The following is a 20,108-nucleotide window of genomic DNA, read 5'->3' as shown; positions in this document are numbered from 1 at the left end:
ATAAACGAAAAGCAGTGATAGAAATGTTTTTTAAGATCGCATTTTAAAAGTTTATAAACAAAAAGCGGTGATAAAAATGCTTTTTTACATCGCATTTTGATTCACGATTAGAATCTTACAGTTACCCAGGCACAGTCATTGTATTGTTATAAAAGATTAACTGAGCGATGAATTTAGCATAATGTTGGTGCACATCAGGCTTCCTGCACTTGTCCTTTGTTGTTTGTTTCATGTAAAAGTATGCAGATGATTTTTAGTTCTCATAACAGAGTTAAAATGGTCAGATTTTCAAAAGCATAAAATATTCAGAACATATAGCTAAAATTCTCTATTCTTGTATCTGTATGTTGACAACCTATAATACCACTGCAAGTCTACATTCCATAGACATTTCAAGTTCTTTGAACAATAACAATTTAAGTCACATTAAAATGGTGCTTGGATTGTCGACTTAGAAAATAAAAATGCAATGTTAAGTTAATTTTAGCCTGAAATAAGTAATGTATGGGTTGCTTGTTTCTAGGTTCAAAAGCAGGTGCAACCAACCCTCGTCATTGATGTGGAAGCTTTGGTGTATTTAGAAGAGCTAATCATACAACTGCTTTATCAAATGTGTAATTGCCAGCCCTACTCAGTATCTGATGTGAAACAAAAAATAGAAACCTCATTTCCTCCGCAAATAAAAGATTGGGCAATAGGGTCTGCAGAAGCTGCAATTGAGAAGGGGAAGAAAAAAACTCTTACGTTATCAGTTGACAAACTGCAACCATTGATTCAAAAGGTCAGCTAGTTGTTATTATGTTCTTTTAGCGTATTTTTGTGATCAAAATTGTGCAAAGTGAGTTTACTAACCATTATTTTCATTTATAGGAGGTGTTAGGTTATAAGATAGATTCTCAGGTGGCAATGTATATCATAGCTGTTCTTGAATATATATCTGCTGACATATTGAAGGTAACTTGACTTTTAAAAAATATTTCTGTCGTCACTTGGTAAGAGTTTATATGGATTACCACAAGATTTAAACATATATACATTTTGATCAAGTCTTTTTTACATAAAGCACGTATTTTATAGACATCCTTTGTTTATTTGTTCGTGTGTTAACTTTTTGTTGTGCTTAAATGCTACCCTACACAATGCTGTAAGTTTTTTGTCTTTTTTTGTTTTCTACAAATACACTTCTTTACAGCTTGCTGGCAATTATGTAAAGAATATTAGACATAACACAATAACAACTCAAGACGTAAAAGTAGCAATGTATGCGGACAAGGTAATTTTGTAATTCTGTGTTTAATGACATGAAAATTAAGAACTTACTAGCCGAATTCCCGTAGAAGAATCCACTGAGTCTCTCATCGAATGCATGTAAGGGATACCAAACAAAAACATACAACACAGTAATTTGAATATTTAAAACTCACAATCTAACCTTGACCCGGGCTCTTTGTCTCTTTTTTGTAATGGGACGGCAAAAAGCTTGAACATAATATATACCTCCTTATAAATACAGGAAATAAGAATCATTAAATCTGTAAATGAAAAAATTTGTATGAAGAATTCAGTGGGAAATTTTTGACACCCCAAAACACCTCTGAAGGTGTGCGAAAATATGTAAGAGTGCCCTTTGTTTAAAGAAAATCAAAAAAAATTAAGTAAAGAGTTAGCCATGAAGTTGAAAAACACTGGTATTTTAGTGTATGATTTTTATACATAGCTATACAATTTAAGTGCACTAAACTATTGCTGTTACCCTAAGCTCTAGTGAAATTTTAAGAATGTATAACAACAAATTCCAATTGCATTTATGTCATCCTGAAGATTTTTAGCTGCTAAATCTTCTTTGATTATTTATTTACATAATAAGATTAAGTATCATATAGTTTCAACTATTTGTCTATATATCAAAAGCTTGTGCAAACAGTTTAGTCATCAAAAGATTTATCGTTTAAATTATTTAAAGAAAACACATAAAAGTTACATTGCTTTAAAATTTTTTACACTTACGACTTCACTATGAAGTACTGTTTCTATAAAATGTTTAAGGTATTGATGTCAATGTTCCATAGTGAAGATATGGAGTCGTTAATTGAACCTGTGCCATTGGTAAGTCATTCGTCATTTTAATAAAGTTGACGTTTATGCAAAACAGACTTAAAATAGTGCAAGATTTCTTATTAGTTCTGTTCTATAATTGGAGGAACCAATGTTCTGTCATTTTCTGGTTTAAATAAAACTGTTTTGTGGTTTTTTTGTAGCCTTTTGCCAAACGAGGATCCTTGCTGTACATAGACATATTAAAAGATTTCATGATGGCAGAAGAGCAATATTTAAGAGAATTAAACTTAATTATAAAGGTAGATCACGATTTTGTTCATAGAACAAAATAACTATGTTTTGTAACGTGAAAAAAATCACCAATGTGAAATTGAATAATCAAGTTATGGCAAAATTCATCTTGGATGACTGAATGCTGCCACTGAATTTAGGCTAGAATTTTTTTTACTCACAGTAATCTCTCTTATAGCTGGCCATTGCCATACTAAAAATTATAGACAAAGCGGATGGTATGGTGTTAGACTAACATTGCTATAGAAATCAACAACACTAAGTTACTCAAAATGTAGTCAAACTTGAAAATTATTTTGATCCAGTCCTGATTGATGACATGAAATATGTTTGTTCATAGACTCTGCTAGAAAGTAAATCTTAATTGACTTAAAAAAAGATGTTATCAATTTTGTTTTAACTAATCACTTAAACTAAGACCAAAAAAAAATTCTGCAAGCATTAATTTTACCTTTGCTGAGCCTTATACACTGTACAAAGCAAAGCATTATTAATATGATTGCGGCTGTTGTGTTTCCTTGTAGTTATTGCTAAACATTTACGATTTGTTATTCACAAATCTATATTTCAGGTTTTTCGACAACCAATGGTAGAAGCTAGGCATGTTTTTTCTGAAGAGGTAAATTGGTTGCTGTTAAATGTAATATTAGTCTGATGTATATTTTACATTGTTAAGTCTTGAATGGAGAAGTCCAAGATTGATTATTAAGATTGTTTAGTAAAATGACTTCCATACATTTTATATCTCGTTAAGGAAAAAACTTTTTCTATAATAAAAACATTTTTACATATCCCAAAAATAACATGGCAAAAATTTTTTCATTTATTATGCCCAAACTTTACCGGTTACTGCAATTATCAAACAACTTAGTATTCCCACGCTTTGTTCATTCAGAATGCGTTTGTTTACATCCCACAGACTTATGGCACACACGATAGTGTTTTACCAAACGGAAAGTCCTAATTGATACTGTCATGGCAACGACTGTAGGACTACTTTGACCTTAAATATCTCCAGAACCATAGGTCACAAATATAACAAAAATTAGCACAGTTTATATCCACATTATAATGAACATTTTAAGCACAACTTGTTATCAATGGTTAGTTCCCCTTTAAAATAGATTGTGGTATCATTTAAAATAAAGTACAATAAAATCCAACATCATTTTTTTATAGGATTTAGATAAACTTTTCAGTAATATTATGGATATACATGAAGTTACTGTGCAGTTTTACGGAATGCTTGAAACCACATTTGAGATGGCTGATGATAATTCAGGTCGTGAACCACTTATAGGAGATGTCCTAGAAGAAATGGCTGAGGTTTCGTTTGTTTAATTCATTTCTGTGCATACTTAATTTTCATGTGAATGAACTAAAAATATAATATTTAATCATTATATCATGTTTATTGCGTGTAATTTTTCTGGTATTAATTTTAATGCGAACGTTTTTACATGAAGTATGTAATTTAGCAACACTAGCCTTGATTTTTTTTATTCAGAAGTACATACTCTGTGGGTAGCTTGCAGCCAAATTTTTGGGTTTAACGAATGTGATTGATTTATTTCGTAGGCTGCTGAATTTGAATGTTATGACACATATGCATATGAACAAGTTTCTGGTGCAAGTCAGGAACAAGTAGTGCTTGGGACATATGGAAAAATAAAAGATATGTTAGAAGATTATGACGTTAAAGAATACTTTCAGGTATAGGCTTTATTGGTTTTTTTTGAAAAAAGACATAATAGAGATTATTGTCACTGTACAGATGGTCTAAACTACTTCTCTTCACCATCACATTCTGTATAGACTGAATTGGTTTGATTGTATAGTAATAGCTGATTTCTCAATTGACTTAGACTGTGTTTGTTTTTGCGACAATTTAACTCAGTTATACACTTAGCCAGTTACCTTTTTCCAATCAAAAAAGAATACAAACAAATTTCTTTTACTAATCGATTCTAAATCTCTTGAATGGTTTTTCTAGGTATAAAAATTCAATTATTTTTATGGTTGTTAAAATTTTTATTTTTTATTTTTAGAAAAGGGGGCTATACGATGCTGTTAAATATATTTTACCAAAGCTGTTATATGGACCTATCTATCATTGTTCTGACTGTTTTGAATATATAAGAGTAAAAAAATTACTATTCTTTTCCAGTTTTTTTTACCTGTAGATGTTAAGTTTAAAAATTTTATCCTGTTCTTTATTATAGCTTTTGATGTGTACTTCACCAGACGGTGCTGATCGTGAAAAGCTAGATGAGGTAACTAAATTAACAGAGCTATTTTTTAATGATTTTATTATTGTTTTTTAACTTAATCTGTTTTTATGTTTCAGTCCCTCAGTGCTTTAAGGGGGTTACAAGTTTCGATTGAAAAAATGTGCTCAATGCCGCCTTTGAAAAGATCTACTGAGTATGTGTTTGTTTTTTTATTTCTTATTCCTTGTTTCCTGAAAAATTTAATGGTTAAGGTGTGATAATGATAAATAATCCATTTTGATAGGGATATGATTTTTTATCAACGGCGAATGGGCACTGCTGTTCCAAGTTCATCAACCAAAATGGTGAGCATCCAAGAAAACATAGAGGGCTGGGAGGTGAGTTGCCAACTGTTATTCTTATAACATTCGTTTGGCTAAACACTACCTTATAAATTTTTTGTTTATCAAAGCATTTCCTATTCTAGTGAAAATTTTCGAAATTAACCTTTGTAGGGAAAAGATTTAAGCCAAATTGCTTCACTTTTCTTAAAAGAAGGTACACTGGTACGACCTGCTCAAGATGGGAAGAAGGCTACAGAGAGAAAAGTTTTTTTATTTGATAATTTGATGGTTTGTACAAAACAGGTAATTGCTTGCTAAACACTATTTGTACTTTATTTGTACTTATATTCCCCAAAATATAATATATTCCTATTTTTAATTAATAATCTTTTATTTTTCAAAAATGTCTTTGTTGTTGGTCAGACTATTTCCACTTTCAAGTACAAACAAAATTATCATTCTGCAAATTTTTTAATTTTGCAAAATAAAATAAACCTAAAAAATAATTTATTACATAGCATAAATCTCCTAAAAATATTTTTACACTTCTTTTAGGTATTTTCATTTTCGATTTATCTCAATTTTTAAGTATGTGTTAAACAGTCGACAATTTCTCAGATTTGAAATCAATATAAACGTTGATACTTCGCCTTGAGAAAACCTCAGTAGCTAATAACTTTCCACCAATGACTAGACTACAAACTACTTTTTTAGAATGTTCGCCATCACCTGACTGGTTTTAGTCAAGCTGAATATCGACTAAAAGAAAAGATATTGCTACGTAAAGTTGAGATAATTGATCATGAGGATACAGAAGGTGATTATTTCGTATCTGATATGGTAAAGGTTGGGGGGGGGTCACTATTCCTGATAACTCCCTAAAACTCTTGGAAAGGAAATATATTAAAAAAAAAAAAAAAAAAAATGAGTCTCTTTTTGTTTCGATCAGTTTTCTTATTCATCAGTTTATGGATACTGCTTACTTTTTCCATTTTCATTCAAATTTTGGCTTTTGTTGAACTAGATTACTGAAAGCAGATCAAGGCGGGCTTCCTATTAAGTAAATTTGGTTGAATAAGTCAAGATTAATCGATGCAAAAACAGATCAATGTTGATTGATGCAATCGATTTCTGTTGAACTTTTTAGACGACTCTGGAAGTACTCCTGGACTTTACATTTTGGAGTCGCCGTTCTGATGTTGTTTCTTTGTGTTAATTACTGTCATTTATGTTCTTTGTGTTGATTTTCAGAATTGAAACATTGTTTTGAAATATCAGATCCAAGCAGTTCCAACACCCTGTTTTGTTGTAAGGATGATGTTACGAAATATGAGTGGATGTCTTTTCTGATGACACTGCAACATAGAAGGTAAACAAGCACTAATATATTTGTATTTATTTAGCAATCTTTAATCAGAAGACTCAATGAAAATTAGAACCTAAAATACACAACCGGAGAAGTTAAAAAAAAAAAAAAACGAAAAAAGTCAAACGAGTAGGCTGAAAAAAAAATTTTGCTTTTTACCTAAACTTTAATTGCTAATAAACATAAAATAACTATCATGAATAGAAAGATAGAAGATATGTGACTTTGTTTATACTTTTATGTTAAATATCTAAAAAAGTTGACCCTCTTGTCCAACTTGTGAAATTATGACATATTTAGAAATATGTTATGCATACTCGATCGGCTCTTTCCTTAACCATGATTGGATAAGTTTATTATATGTATGCATGTAAAAATAATATTTTTAATAAGTTTTCATTTAACACATTGGTCGAAATTACATAATGCTTCTGTGTTTTGATGGTTAAACAAACACAGGTGCATCTACATTGAAGAGAGTTAAAGAGAATATTAAAAAACGCTTTGCAAAATGGAGTTTCTAAGAGAATGGTTCCACTAAAGCTTATCCTGCAAAAATATTGAAATAATCGGCAAAAAAATTAATTTGTTAAAGAGAGTTGCACAGAAAAATTAAAAAAAATTTTGCAAAATGGAGTTTCTAAGAGAATGGTTAATAAAAGTGAAGTCAAGAAATCAAAATTCTGTATTAGAAGTAATATGCTCAATGTAAGGATATTGTCAACTTTTTTTTATCTTGATATTTTATATGATATCTACGCGTAATTCGCGTAATTTTGTCAAAATAGGGTGTTGATTTGAAGGGAATCCAAGGGACAAGATTGTGTAGGAATTATCCTTTATTCCAAAATAACTGAAATTTAAAGGAATATACCTTTACAGGTTAAAAACTTTGACAATAGAAATAGTTTGCCTTACTAGTTTGCCTTATCTACCATCTAATTTGTAAAATTTTACACTAGGAAAAATGTTATCATCTGGGGTAAGCGGAACAAACTTGTTGGCCCTCCCATACTCATTCGTAAAATTTTACATTAAGAAAAAATTGAAGTCAACACGTTTTATTATAAACAGCATTTTGGTTTCAGCCCATTTTTTGTGTTGTGTTAAATTTTGCTGTTCAAAGGTTACATTCACATAATGCAGCCTAGAAGACAGAACTCTCTTTCGAAGGGAATTGACTGGACCAAAACTTGATGCAATATTTAAGAATGGTTATATTATGTCAAATAGTATCATATAAAAAGATTTCTCGATGGTACATTTTAAACTGACAAATATTCTACACTGCAGCATAACGTTTAGCGTAAGACTACAAGAACTTAACCTGTTGTTGCTTATAAAGAAACATGCATGTGAAATTTTCTTCTTTAACTTGTGTAGCAGCCTAAAGTTTATGTTTTTTTTAGTACTTTGGATCGAATGTTAGATGTTATATTACAAGAAGAAGAGCAAAGTATACAGCTACACACTCCTGATCCCTCTCTGTACAAGTAAGCTTAGCATTCGTTTACATAATATAGTGCTGTATGGGGGTGTGGGGTACTTGGAGGTGTTTGATGGGAGTAGAAATCACTTGATTCTATCTTTTCTATAGTATAGTATATAGTTAAAGTATGTTTTTTTAAAGATTTGCCGAGGAGGATTCGGATGAAAATATAAAATTTGAAGATTCTGGAGAGGTAAAAAAGCATTTTTTGATTGATAAAAATAATAAAGTAGGGAAATATGCTAGGTAACGATGACACTACGAATCGTTAGTATGCTGTAAATCAATGGAGTTATGTTTTGTAATTCCACCGTGGGTAGAGGGTATTAATCACCACATTTTTAATAGATTATTTCCGTTGCCCTAGAACGGTTTTTCTCATTTTATGAAAAGTCCCTCTCCCAGCCTTTATCAATGTTAAATTAGGAAATTTATGCTCAAAGAAAAAGAAACGGTTTTAGTGAGAAAGTCTAATGTTGTGAGAACAAAATTTAAATGACACTCTCGCCCTCCTCGATTGTTTATTCTCTATTTGTAAAATAAATGTTGCATCCCTTACTCCATTTTTGCTCAATTCCATTCGCAGACGTAACTTGTTTATATATGTAAATTTAGGAAACGGGTAATATTCACTACGCATCAGCATAAATAAATTTCGTAATGTGAGTCTTGTGATTACTTTCTTGTTTCACTAAATAATCTTTGAAGTTATTTTTTTAGGATGACACTGGTATTCCTGTTTTAAAAGGTGGCACATTGTACAAACTAGTTGAGAGGCTGACATATCACAAATATGCTGGTAGGTATGCAGTTTGAGTAACTCTAGGTATTAACTCAAACATTAAATCTAAAACAACAGTAGCTGCAGCAGTAATTGTAGCTCTTTGTAGCCATTGTGTTTGATCTTCTGTTTTATATGATTGCACAAACCTACCAAAAAATTTAAAACTGGTATTATTAGAATGGTCTTACCTTCTCTTACATTTTAAAAAATATGCATAGAGGGTAGCCACACCCCTATTTTAATACAAGTAACCCCAACCCACTATATCCTATTCATGATCCATCTCGCCTAGTTAAAGGTAAGAAACAGCTAGGATGTGGGTAAAAGCGGGTAAAATTTTTCAGTAATGACATTATGTTTTTAAAGAAAGATAAGAAACTTCAAACTCTATTGCATACCATGTCACTTGTTACTTTCACTACACTTTTACTACACTGCGGAGAAGAACAAGACGATGTCGTTATGTAGTGTTTATGTACTCCTACATTGGTCTTGAGAATGCAGGATAACATGTTTCCAATCTACTTTTCTTTTAGATCCAACATTCATTCGTGTGTTTTTAACAACATATCGCTCGTTCAGTAATCCTGTTGAACTTCTCGATTTGTTGATAGAACGTTATGATATTCCCGAACCAACTACGCTAGCCAATGGAAGTGACAAACCTGTCGTTACAAGAGAGGAGTTGAAGCGATTTCGTAAGGAATATTCACATCCAATACAGCTTAGGTACTTATGTTAATTGCAAGATTTTAAGGAAAAAGTTCCTGACGAGAGTTTTTAACAATTCCCAAAAGTTTTTGCGCCACAAGTAAGATCGTAAACCAGAATGTTTCGATCAGCTATGATTTCTGGCATGTTCGCTATAATAATACGAAGTTCTTATTGAAATTAGATGAAAAGCAATTGCGTATAGTGGTTCTGTAAGGATCGTGTGACAATTGTGTAAACATAGTTCTTAGTAAAAATGAATGGAAATTTCGTAGAACCACGAAAGCTTTTTCCTCAAAAAGTTCTAATTTCATAGAACCGTGAAAGTTTTTTTCTTAAAAAATTCTAATTTCGCAGATCTGCGAGAACTTTTTCTCGAATATTACAAAAATTTTGCTAAAGCGCAAAAGTTTCTTTCTCCAAAACTTCTTTCCTCTAAAACTTCCTTCCATTAAAGTATTCTTTCTGATTGTTACTTTACCTAGAGTAGAGGTACATCATGGAACTGCGTTTCCATTTTTTATAATTGAACCTTTGTTTATAGGGTACTGAATGTGTTACGTCATTGGGTGGACCAACATTTTTATGATTTCCAAAGAGAAGAGACTCTATTGAGTACATTACAAAAGTTTTTGTCCCGAGTAGTACGCAGTAAAACAGCGCGAAAATGGGTCGAAACCATCGAGAAGATTGTGAACAGAAGAGTAAGTGAACTCCAATTTAAATTTAATCAAATTGCTCGAATTTCGTGTCTCTATTACTATTTTTCTTTCCTTATATGCACCCTTTTTTAAAGCTTACCTCTTGCGAAAAAACAAGTTCGAATTATATGAAAAAGTTGGAAAAGTTGTCAATAAATATTTTTATTTCTTTGAAAAATCTTTATCAGTTCTCAAAGTTTTTTTTGACTTAGAAGTTTGGATAATTATGCTAATCGATGCATGGACATCATGTATTGGGAAAATTAGGTGTTGTTTTGAGGGTATATCAAGGTATGTGGTGATGCAAATATGTTTTCGCGCATCCAGTTCGATATTTTGAACATATTTACATGATTATTAATTCTTAGTTACCCTGATTATCATTTATGCCAGCAATTGTTTTTAAGCATTTAATCGATGATGTCATAATTCTGCATAATTAGCTAAGCTTTCAAGATTTTTGTCTCGGCAAACAGTAAATATTTTTATAGTAAAGATTTATAGAGAACTTTTTCAAGCTCTTTCATATAAAATTAACTTGTTTTCAAGTAGGACGTAAGCTTAAACTGGTAAATTATCTTTGTTTTTGCTTAATTTGAAGGTTATTTTATATATCTATATTATATTATATTTATATATCTATATTATATTATTTTTTATATCTGCTTGTACAGTAAACTTCCATATTTCATGCAACGCCATTTTCTTTAGTTGGAAACAGCATCAGTGGGACCGGAAGTCTACACATTCAGCACTCCCGCACCTGCTTTCGAATGGCATCTTACAAATAATATCGAAAAATTCTCTTTACTCACTGTAAGCCCTTTTGTATTAATGATTTTATTAACCGTTTAGTCGATCTATGCGAGAAATTATTAACTGATAGCTATTTCCCATTGGTTTATACGGGAAATCCGCTGCGCAGATTGGCTAAAAAGCCTTTACTTCGGGCGTTATACAACCAAAGTGATTGCTAAGAATGTAAACAAACAACTACGCCAGACAATTGGTAACATAGCTAGATACATATTCAAAAATCAACTTACATTAAATCCAAAACCTCGCATCACGCCGCTAGAAAAACCGCAAATCTTGATAATTTTAAATATCAAAATTCATCCCAACAATACGCAACAAACGAAATGGCGTCGAATTTCTGTGGTAGACTTTTCTTCTGACGAAGAATAAACTTTGGTTTAAAAAACGTTCTATATATGGATATTCGAATGTTTTCTTTTCTTTTTGTGCATGTATTGGAGAAATTGATACAATGGAATTCAAATCGAACGTTTTCTTTCTGTATCAAATCCTGGTTTTTTACAACCTTGTTATAAGTTTCACAAATTTTTAGAAAATAATCCTGGTTTCTAAAAACCCAAACAAAATAGCTATCAGTTGATAAATACAATATAAACTATTTTATTTATATCTTCGGAGAAATATTACTCACGATCAGCGTATCGGCCTTTGCAGGCTCGGTCTATACTTTTGTCCTCAGGTTATATTCCTTACTATAGATAGACAAACCAAACACAATGATTAATATCTGACTGATACAGAAAATCGGTTAGTATGAAAAAATCCAATGAATTGATTGGTTTACGGCTCATTAAAACAGGGCTTTGTATGGCCTACTCACCGGTTAGAAATACTTTAATAAGAGAAACATTCGCGAGAGAAACTTCCGCGAATTCACGATTTTTCGCCATTTTCGCTAAAGTTTATCTCGCGAAAATGTGCGGGTTTCTTCATTCGCGAAAGTTAACCTCGCGAGAGTTCCGAATTTCTTTATTCGCGAAAGTTTATCCAGTAAGCTATTTTATCATTTTTTACCAAAAACACACCAAATACTTAGAAATTCTATTTCAAGAATGAAAATTTATAACATTTTCAATTATGCTAACATATTTTGAGGTTCTTTCTAACTGAAAAATCCTTGTTCGCGAAAGTTTCTCTCGCGAAAGTTTCTCCAATTAAAGTAGATTTCCATAAAAACTAAAATAAAAGTAGCTTACCTAAAATTCTATTTTCGTTTTTTTGATGTGACTAAATCTATTTTATTCTTCCTTTGTTTGTTAAGCTTCATCCGTTGGAGATTGGTCGTCAATTAACCATCATGCAATCCGAAATATTCAGGTACTATAGCATAGAGAGTACTAACCACGTGTCAATAGATAAATGAATGGTTGCCGTATATTGGGACACAATTAAAATGTCAATGTCCTCAAGGCGTTAAACACTCGAATAAATATCTCTTTTGACATAAATTGAATTATTCTAATATTACCACATTATAGAACTCAAAATTCGTAATGGAACAAAAATATTAACTTTCCGATCTAAATGAAGTTCAAGGTGTTTAAAAGAAAACTGAGACCCTCTTTATGAGGTCAGGTGGGGTTAAGACGTATGGTGTGATATGCATTATTTTGGTAAAGATAAATTTATACTTCACATAAATAATTTCGTAAAAATAAATTTTTACTCCACATAAATAATTTCATAAAGATAAATTTATACTCCACATAAATAATGTTTAAAATGAAGAAAAAGTTGGTACCCAGGGCTTCTTTTCCGTTCTTTGCACGCAAGCCATACATGTCAAAAAGCACAAAGCTTTGAAGATTAAGAAGAGGGGAAAGAACGGAATCTAAAAAAAAGTTTCCTCCAATTTTTTAGAGAGTGATACACATTGAACCGCAAAACTCAGATTATTAAAGAAATTTATTAAAAAAAATTGACAAAAACGTGCCAAAGTTTTACCCTAACGTTCTCTTTTCTTGAATTATCATAATTGAAAGTCCCGATTTGGTTTAATAAGATCTTTAATGAGGCTTTTACACGCCTGTTTTTATAGTATTTTGTCTCTGTTACAGATCTATCAAACCATCTGAATTAGTTGGAACCGTGTGGGTGAAGAAGGACAAAGAAAAGCTCTCTCCCAATGCGTTAAAAATGATTCATCTCTCTACTTTGTTAACCTTTTGGTACGAACTCAGCATATGCGAAACGCACAACTTTGAAGAACGAGTTGCAGTTTATACTAGAATTATTGATATATTAATGGTAAGAACGCCTGCACTAAGATATTCTCGGCATGTAATAATACTTTTGTTTTTCTTATTTGTTTGTTTACGCTTGCTTGAAATTAATTCCTCCTATTTATTAACGTTACAATCAAAAACGTCAATTAACACAGATTTTAGGCACGCCCTTTGTTGCCAAATTAACACTATTAAGACCGAAGTGCACTATATAGGTTTCAAGGGTAGTAAGAAACCGTTGATATCAAACGCATATTTTTGTTGACACTAATCAACTGAATTTTTGACCCCTTTACGTGGGCGCTACACTCTCTTTTTTTTAGGTGTTTATCGAATTGAATAATTTTAATGGTATGATGGAAATACTTGGCGCACTCAATTCGGCTCCAGTGCATAGACTTCGCTTCACAACAGGAGTAAGTGATTAGTGAAATTTAAAAAAACAAGTTAACATTGCATGTATATGACAGCGCTTCATTTTCTCAAGTAATAACTTTATGTTGCGTAGTAGCGCCTAAACCAGTCTTGTGGAGATGGTGTAGTGGTTGCGTATTCGACTTGCAATCATATTGTTTTATGTCCAAGTCTCTTCTTTAGCGAACTTTGAATGTAGTGTTGTCAGTTCATTTGATGCCATCTACTGACCTCAAAACGTAATAGGCAAGCAAGTCAGCATGCTATACGTATCTCTGGCCCCTAATTCGAACATCTCATATTTTGAACAAATTTCTTTGTCACTTGCTTTATGAAATTCTTAAGACATTCGTTTTTTCGAAAATAGTTTTCGACAGATTGTAAGTACCACTTTAGGTCGTTTCCTTGTTGTTGTAAACTTATGTGTGTAATTCAACTGTTTTTTTGTGTCAAGGAACTTTCACCGAAGAGAATGCAAGCACTGCAATACGTGAAAGAATTAACAGATGACGGACACAACGTGAAGTACACGGAGAAACTACGTTCTATAAACCCTCCTTGCGTACCGTTCTTAGGTAAGCATTTATTTTTTAAGGTCTTTACTAGAACGATGTCCAATATAAAGTAATTGTCTCCACATCTTTTTTAACAGCTATTTTGTTTTTATCGTAATCCCACTTCTATTTTCTTTGCTCGTTTTTTTTTTTCGTACTGAAATTTTCAAATTTTCTGAAAAAGCGTATGAAGAAGAGAAACACGTGAACAAGGGAAAGCATTCAGCCTGCAGCGCTCAGTAACGTGTAATCCCTTTTCCGCAAATGCAAATTAGCTTATTGATAATTGCTAAAGTAAAAAAAAGCTGGTGGTAGACAGGTAGAGTAACAAAAGGTTTAATCATATTCGTACTTTTCCTACGTAAAACATTAATTTTGTTCACAATGTATGTTCCTGACTGCTATCGAGATAAAAAATTATGTGATTATTTACATATAAACTGTTATTTTTACGTTGATTGAAGTGGACCACTGCATGAAGGTGTTTATACCAGTATTAACGTGAAGCAACCAGGACTAATGTTGTTGGCTGTTAATAGGAGGCGACTGTTGCACCAAGATAGCTAAATAAGCCTTTAGCTGTATTAGTTTTTGTTTAGTGAAAATTTTCGTGATTTTTTCAATTATAAGCAAACATTAGATACAAGAGATACAAAAATCTTTTAACCTAAAAATTGGGACCCTTAGCAATATTTACTAAACAACCTAAAATTAGGACCAAAAATATTAATTCTTCGCAAACCCTTTATGTCATTAAATATGCTTTTTTTTCATTCAGCGTATTAACTTTTCAGTATCACGTTTTGAAAATACACCAACCAGTCTGTATGTTAGTAAAGGTTTAATTTGATTGTTCATTTCCTTTTAGCATCAAAATCTTCTGCAAAATAGAACGGTTTTTATGCGTTTTTAGTGTTTTAGACCCCAAGACCTTAAATTCTCCTGAAATAGCCTAAGTTATAAAAAGTGTGAATCTGTAGCCACCCTGAAAGTAATACGACTTTTATTTAGGTGTGTACTTATCCAATATTTTAAAAGCGGAAGAAGGTAATCCTGACTTTTTACCAAATTGTCCAGATGGCATCATCAACTTCAGTAAAAGGTACGCTTTCCTTTGGAGATTCTACTGTAAACATCGTGGCCTAACCTCTCCCAAACAATGGACTTTGTTTATTTCGAAGATTCTCTGTCTTATACATCTCCTTTTCTCAAATAAAAAACTTCGTCCCTTACATGTGTTTATCTCCCTTATCTGTTTTATCTCCTTAACAAATAATTTAATTCTGTTTTTATCTCCCTTTTTCTATATCAAGCATTTTTCTGCTACTTTAGGAAAATAAATTTTCACGAGAACTACTTTTTACGGATTTAGCAAGTCCTAACATTTCGCGAGAATTAAATTTAGTGAATTCACGTATATTTTGTATTTTGTCCTAGGTATATCCGTATAGGTATATACACTTAAAATTTACAAAAAACCATGTTGATAAGACAAAATGCAAAAAATATACGATTTTATGGTGTTTTTTTAGGCGTATGGTAGCTGATATCACCGGAGAAATACAAAAATATCAAAACATGCCATACAACCTTCAGATTCAACCACAAATTAAAAAGTATATTGAGGAATTAGACCCCTATGCTGGTCGAACAGATCAAGAACTTAAAGATCACTTGTACGAGTCATCGCTTATGATTGAACCAAGACAAGCAAAACAACCAACGAAATTTGTAAACTTTTATTTCTTTTTCATTTTTTATAACTCACACCTTGTTTGATCTTTGTTCAACAGTAAATGACCGCATAAGCGCCATTATTCCGAAAGCTTCAAATCTAATTAGAGTTCAGAGCTCTTATTTGGTTCCACAAGGTTTTTTTAATGTTATCCAAAACACTTATATTGCGATACATTATTTTTTTCCTTCACTGCTTTTATTTTATATAGGATAAAGGGGGGCATGCAATCGTAACACAGCATTACTTATTTTTTTATTTTTATATCAACAAAATTACAACACGTAAACAACGTTCAGTCAAAATATGGTCTCATAATTTAGTTTCGATTTTTATTGTTATAATCGCAAACCGCAATAGTTCACACCCGCGAGAAACACTTAAATCCGCGAAAGTTAATTCCTAAAATTTTGCGGGGATTTTTACACTGCGAAACTTTCTTCCCTTAAAGTAATTTTTTTTCTTCTCAAATAGGTAAGAAAATCAGACATACATCTTAAATCACCCGGCATAAAAGCTGGATCCAGAACGCAATCTATGGGTCGCAAACCATCCTCCAGTTCGCAAATGACGGATGTCGAACCGACACCAATTTTGGAAAGACGTCGTCCTCCGTCTCCTACTCCTTCTACAGTGTCATCATTTTCCACTTTTACAATAAACGAAGATGAACCCGACGGTGGAGAGAAGGAGGAAGATGAAGTTATTGAGGAGCCTCCACCGTTGCTATTACCACGCGCTCCCAAAAGCGAAGGAAGGCTGCCAGAACTACCAGCAAAACCTGTTAGTTATAAAAAACAATTTTCGTTACCTGCTCGACCAGAGGCCATTTCTCGTTCTTTTTCTCTGGAGGATGCACCAGTGGAACCACCAAGCTTACCTCCCAGGACTCCTGCTGCTCTACGAACTAATCAGGAAACAGCGTTTGCATTGCCAGTTAATACACCTCCTGTTCCGTATAGGGAAGGAGATCGACAAAGGGCACAATCCGATATTGGACCGCCCTCGTTACCATCTAGACGATCGAAACCCAAATTGCTACACAGAAGTAGCGAACCTAGTATAGATGTTGTCCCGGAGGTAACTGCGCCCCCTGAGATACCACCCAGAAAGGTACAAAAATAAAGATCTCAAGGTTTATTTAACTTGCATCGCTTTTACTGAAAAAAAACTCAATTTAGACTTGTTTGTCTCTACTAATTTCAAAAGCCGTATTATTATTTCCTCAACTTTAAAAATAGATGAAATTTTGGCTTACAAAGAAAACGATCATATTTTTTTAGATTTGCTAGAATTTTTTATATTTTTATTCTATTTTTTTGGAATTTTTTATATTTATAGAAAAATAAGAAATATTATATTGAACAAGCTCCTGGAACAATTTTGTAAACTTTTTCATGATGTTGATGTTAAAAGGGTTACAAAATTGCTTTTATACTTTGATGACTTGAAGTAAAACTAATAAATGTAACAATCCTTTTTTTTTTAAGCACCTTTGCTTGCTCGGGCTAATGGCGATGAAAAGTTGACGAGTATTGAGGACAAAAACAACTATCATATTGACAAGTAAAAATAGTTGAAAATAATGGAAAGATGCCTTATATTTACCTTACTCTAGCCTTCTTTAAAGAAGTGCTTTTAACTTTTTTTTACTTAACCAGCTAGCTAAATTCTTTTAAAGTTTGCTTCGGATTGCATACAAAGCAAGTCAAGATAGAAACAGTGACTTCAAATCTTTTTCGTGGTACTCATAACCTTTGTAAAATTATTAAACGTAGCATTTTGCAAGAAATCCTGCTTCTCGTGTTGCCTTTGCTTCTTCATCAAAACAAAGTTTTTAATTCTTGTATATTATTGCAGACCGTAGTTATTTTCCCGCCAAAAAAGCAACAAAGTGGTTTGATTTTAGAATACAACAATATAAAGAAAGGGAAAATTCTTCTTGCGAAAATACTAATTGACGTCTACGTGGTTGTGAAGTGTGTATAATTTCATGCATCTTGACATTTTGGGTGGTCCGTTTGTTGCACGTGATTTTTTGAAATGTGAAAGGTTTGAGGGTAGTATTGGAGTGCTTAATTGTATTGTTTCGTAGCCCCTTTAAATCAACATTTGTAGTAAGTCTTTGCACGTTTTTAGTTTGTCCCGTAGCCACTGGAGACCACAATTAATATCTTTGTGTGTTTGTGTAGAAGCGAAAATGAGATATAACCTTAAGCACCGAGTAGGAGAACGACATAGGATACCAGAGTTTTATACAACCTCGTTTCCAAGCTCAAGTTTAAATATAACGCCCTGTCAATGAGAATCTATGCAAAACAAAAAAAAAATGGCTTCAAATCTGTTGGTTTTTTTTGTGAATTGAGATTTTTGAGATTTTTTTGTAAATAGCTGCAAGCTAGTAGACAATGTTGTAATTTGTATATACGATTGAAATTTATAACATCAGTCGCGATATGCTTTGTTTTTTAATAAAAATTCGTGAATTTTTTTGCCAGCGAATTTGCTTTATTTTGTCATATGCGAAGTAAAGTTTTCACGAAATGCACTTTTAAAGAGTGATTTTAAATTTCACCCATTTGCTGATACCAGCAGTGCGAAAGTATTTTTACGCCAGTGTGAAATGCTAATAGTCTTTTTAACCAAAGTGCACTCATTCTGGCGTAAACTTTCTCTTCGCCTTGATCCTGTACTGACGTGTATTAGATTAGTATAAGGCCTAGTTGAGTTCACTTCTGGAAATAAAATTTCACAGCGGTGCCTGTTTTCCTTATATATATAGATTAGCTTTTTAATATTTATTTTGAAAACAAGAAGACCAGGGGCGTTAGCCTGCTAGTATAATACAACAAGCGAGGATATCTTTTACTGATGTCTTAGCACGAGGACCCCAGTGCTCCTTTTTCGCTTTCTTTCATATGGCTAACACGGCTTTATCAAATATAACTATAAATAAAGATAAATCTAATACGTCATAAAAATTGCTAACGTTTTCACTGCTACAATATATTCTAAACAATTATATACACAGAAAAGCAGATAGAATTTACAGTGTGCATGCGAGTTTGTTTATTGGAGAGGCACAATTGTTTTAAACGGTTTAGAGACGGGAATAATAAAAAAGTGGGAATAATACTGTAATAGTTTGATGAAATAAACCCAGTCAAATACTTTATTAGGTCCAGAAAATATGTGTAATATGTGTAATCTTTTAGAGGTGCAGTGCCAGCGTGTCGCCGGAATATTTAACCTTAAATTGTCGATGTACCGCCGACGCGAACAAATACGTGTAAACCAACCCTAAAATCAGGTCTCCATTTCACGCTTTTATCGCAGCGCAAAATGCACTGATGCATGTTAGGCACGTGAGACAGTGTATGTAACCAGATAACGTTTGACCGTGACATTGCGTTATGTACAGGTAATAGTCAACACTCCTTCGGATTTCTGTTTAAGCTTGGCAGATCCACTGTTAGCATAATCATTAAAGTTTGTGAAGTACTATAGAATAAATTACGGATTATGTCAAAAACATTCAACTTCAGTTAATGACTGGAAAAAAAATTGTGCTAAATTCAATGAAATGGGGAATATACCTTATTGCTCAGAAGCTATAGATAGGAAGCATGTGGGGATTCGAAAACCAGCATTCTTCGTTTCCCTTTGGTTTTTTAGTATGGCAGTTGTTATGCTTTGTATTGTTTCAGTTGCGTTGGAGAATATGGTAGCATCAACGACATGGAGTCCTGAAAAATTCAAGAAGGTCGAATAATCGAAGCGAATAAAGTGAATATACATGACTCTAAGTATTCCGAGAGTAATGAGCTAGAATTACCTCACTTTCTTTATGGAGGTGAGATTTTCCCTTCCCTTTCAAGTTGGTTAATGAGACCTTATTCTGGAAATGCTTTACCGACTAAAGCTTTTCAGTTATCGCTTATCGCGTGCAACCTCGTTCCTAGCGAGACCGCTGTTAGAAAAGATACAAGATGCCCTGGGGACGACGTTGCATAGCGTTCTTCTCGAGTTATAGAAAACATTTTTGGTATTTTATTCAATCATCAGTGTTTTTAAAAACAAATAGATGCTTAGTCAGAAAAAGTAGGATAAATAATTTTAGCAAAAATTAAGCATAACTATTTTACGTAACGTAAGAGAATGAATGGACATTCTCTCTAATGTGAATATAGCTTTAATGTTATTTATCCATGACTTTTGTATAAGAAATTTTTAATTAAAAAAAGGCTTTTGTGAAGACACGTAAAAGAAAAATTAATGAAATATCGCGCGATATTTTAGTCGCACTAAAATAGTTATAATGCGGCTATTAATAAAAGAAATAATAAAGAGCCTACGTGTAACCATAGTCTTAAATGAAATAGACAATGTTTATTACTCGGCTTTGCC

The 20,108-nt window shown here is 32.5% G+C and overlaps 1 protein-coding gene across 1 annotated transcript in view; it reads left to right on the top strand.

Moving 5' to 3' along the window:
* Nucleotides 1–18,158, top strand: part of LOC130657698 (son of sevenless homolog 1-like) — a 37,185-nt gene extending 19,027 nt beyond the window's left edge. Inside the window, exons 3-30 of the mRNA XM_057460706.1 lie at nt 524–781; nt 871–954; nt 1,193–1,273; nt 2,047–2,106; nt 2,259–2,357; nt 2,921–2,968; nt 3,529–3,675; nt 3,928–4,062; nt 4,398–4,490; nt 4,572–4,622; nt 4,697–4,773; nt 4,864–4,957; nt 5,075–5,206; nt 5,618–5,720; nt 6,155–6,272; nt 7,679–7,762; nt 7,900–7,951; nt 8,479–8,557; nt 9,079–9,271; nt 9,798–9,957; nt 10,666–10,770; nt 12,035–12,090; nt 12,831–13,020; nt 13,322–13,414; nt 13,867–13,987; nt 14,978–15,068; nt 15,499–15,697; nt 16,176–18,158. Of these exons, the coding sequence (XP_057316689.1) occupies nt 524–781; nt 871–954; nt 1,193–1,273; nt 2,047–2,106; nt 2,259–2,357; nt 2,921–2,968; nt 3,529–3,675; nt 3,928–4,062; nt 4,398–4,490; nt 4,572–4,622; nt 4,697–4,773; nt 4,864–4,957; nt 5,075–5,206; nt 5,618–5,720; nt 6,155–6,272; nt 7,679–7,762; nt 7,900–7,951; nt 8,479–8,557; nt 9,079–9,271; nt 9,798–9,957; nt 10,666–10,770; nt 12,035–12,090; nt 12,831–13,020; nt 13,322–13,414; nt 13,867–13,987; nt 14,978–15,068; nt 15,499–15,697; nt 16,176–16,826 (3,654 nt within the window). The 3' untranslated portion in view covers nt 16,827–18,158. The remainder of the gene's footprint in view (nt 1–523; nt 782–870; nt 955–1,192; nt 1,274–2,046; nt 2,107–2,258; nt 2,358–2,920; nt 2,969–3,528; nt 3,676–3,927; nt 4,063–4,397; nt 4,491–4,571; nt 4,623–4,696; nt 4,774–4,863; nt 4,958–5,074; nt 5,207–5,617; nt 5,721–6,154; nt 6,273–7,678; nt 7,763–7,899; nt 7,952–8,478; nt 8,558–9,078; nt 9,272–9,797; nt 9,958–10,665; nt 10,771–12,034; nt 12,091–12,830; nt 13,021–13,321; nt 13,415–13,866; nt 13,988–14,977; nt 15,069–15,498; nt 15,698–16,175) is intronic.
* Nucleotides 18,159–20,108: the final 1,950 nt, after the last annotated feature.

The sequence above is a fragment of the Hydractinia symbiolongicarpus genome, chromosome 9 (genome assembly GCF_029227915.1).
Source record: "Hydractinia symbiolongicarpus strain clone_291-10 chromosome 9, HSymV2.1, whole genome shotgun sequence".
Lineage (NCBI taxonomy): Eukaryota > Metazoa > Cnidaria > Hydrozoa > Anthoathecata > Hydractiniidae > Hydractinia > Hydractinia symbiolongicarpus.
This window is presented reverse-complemented; position numbering and strand designations above follow the sequence as displayed.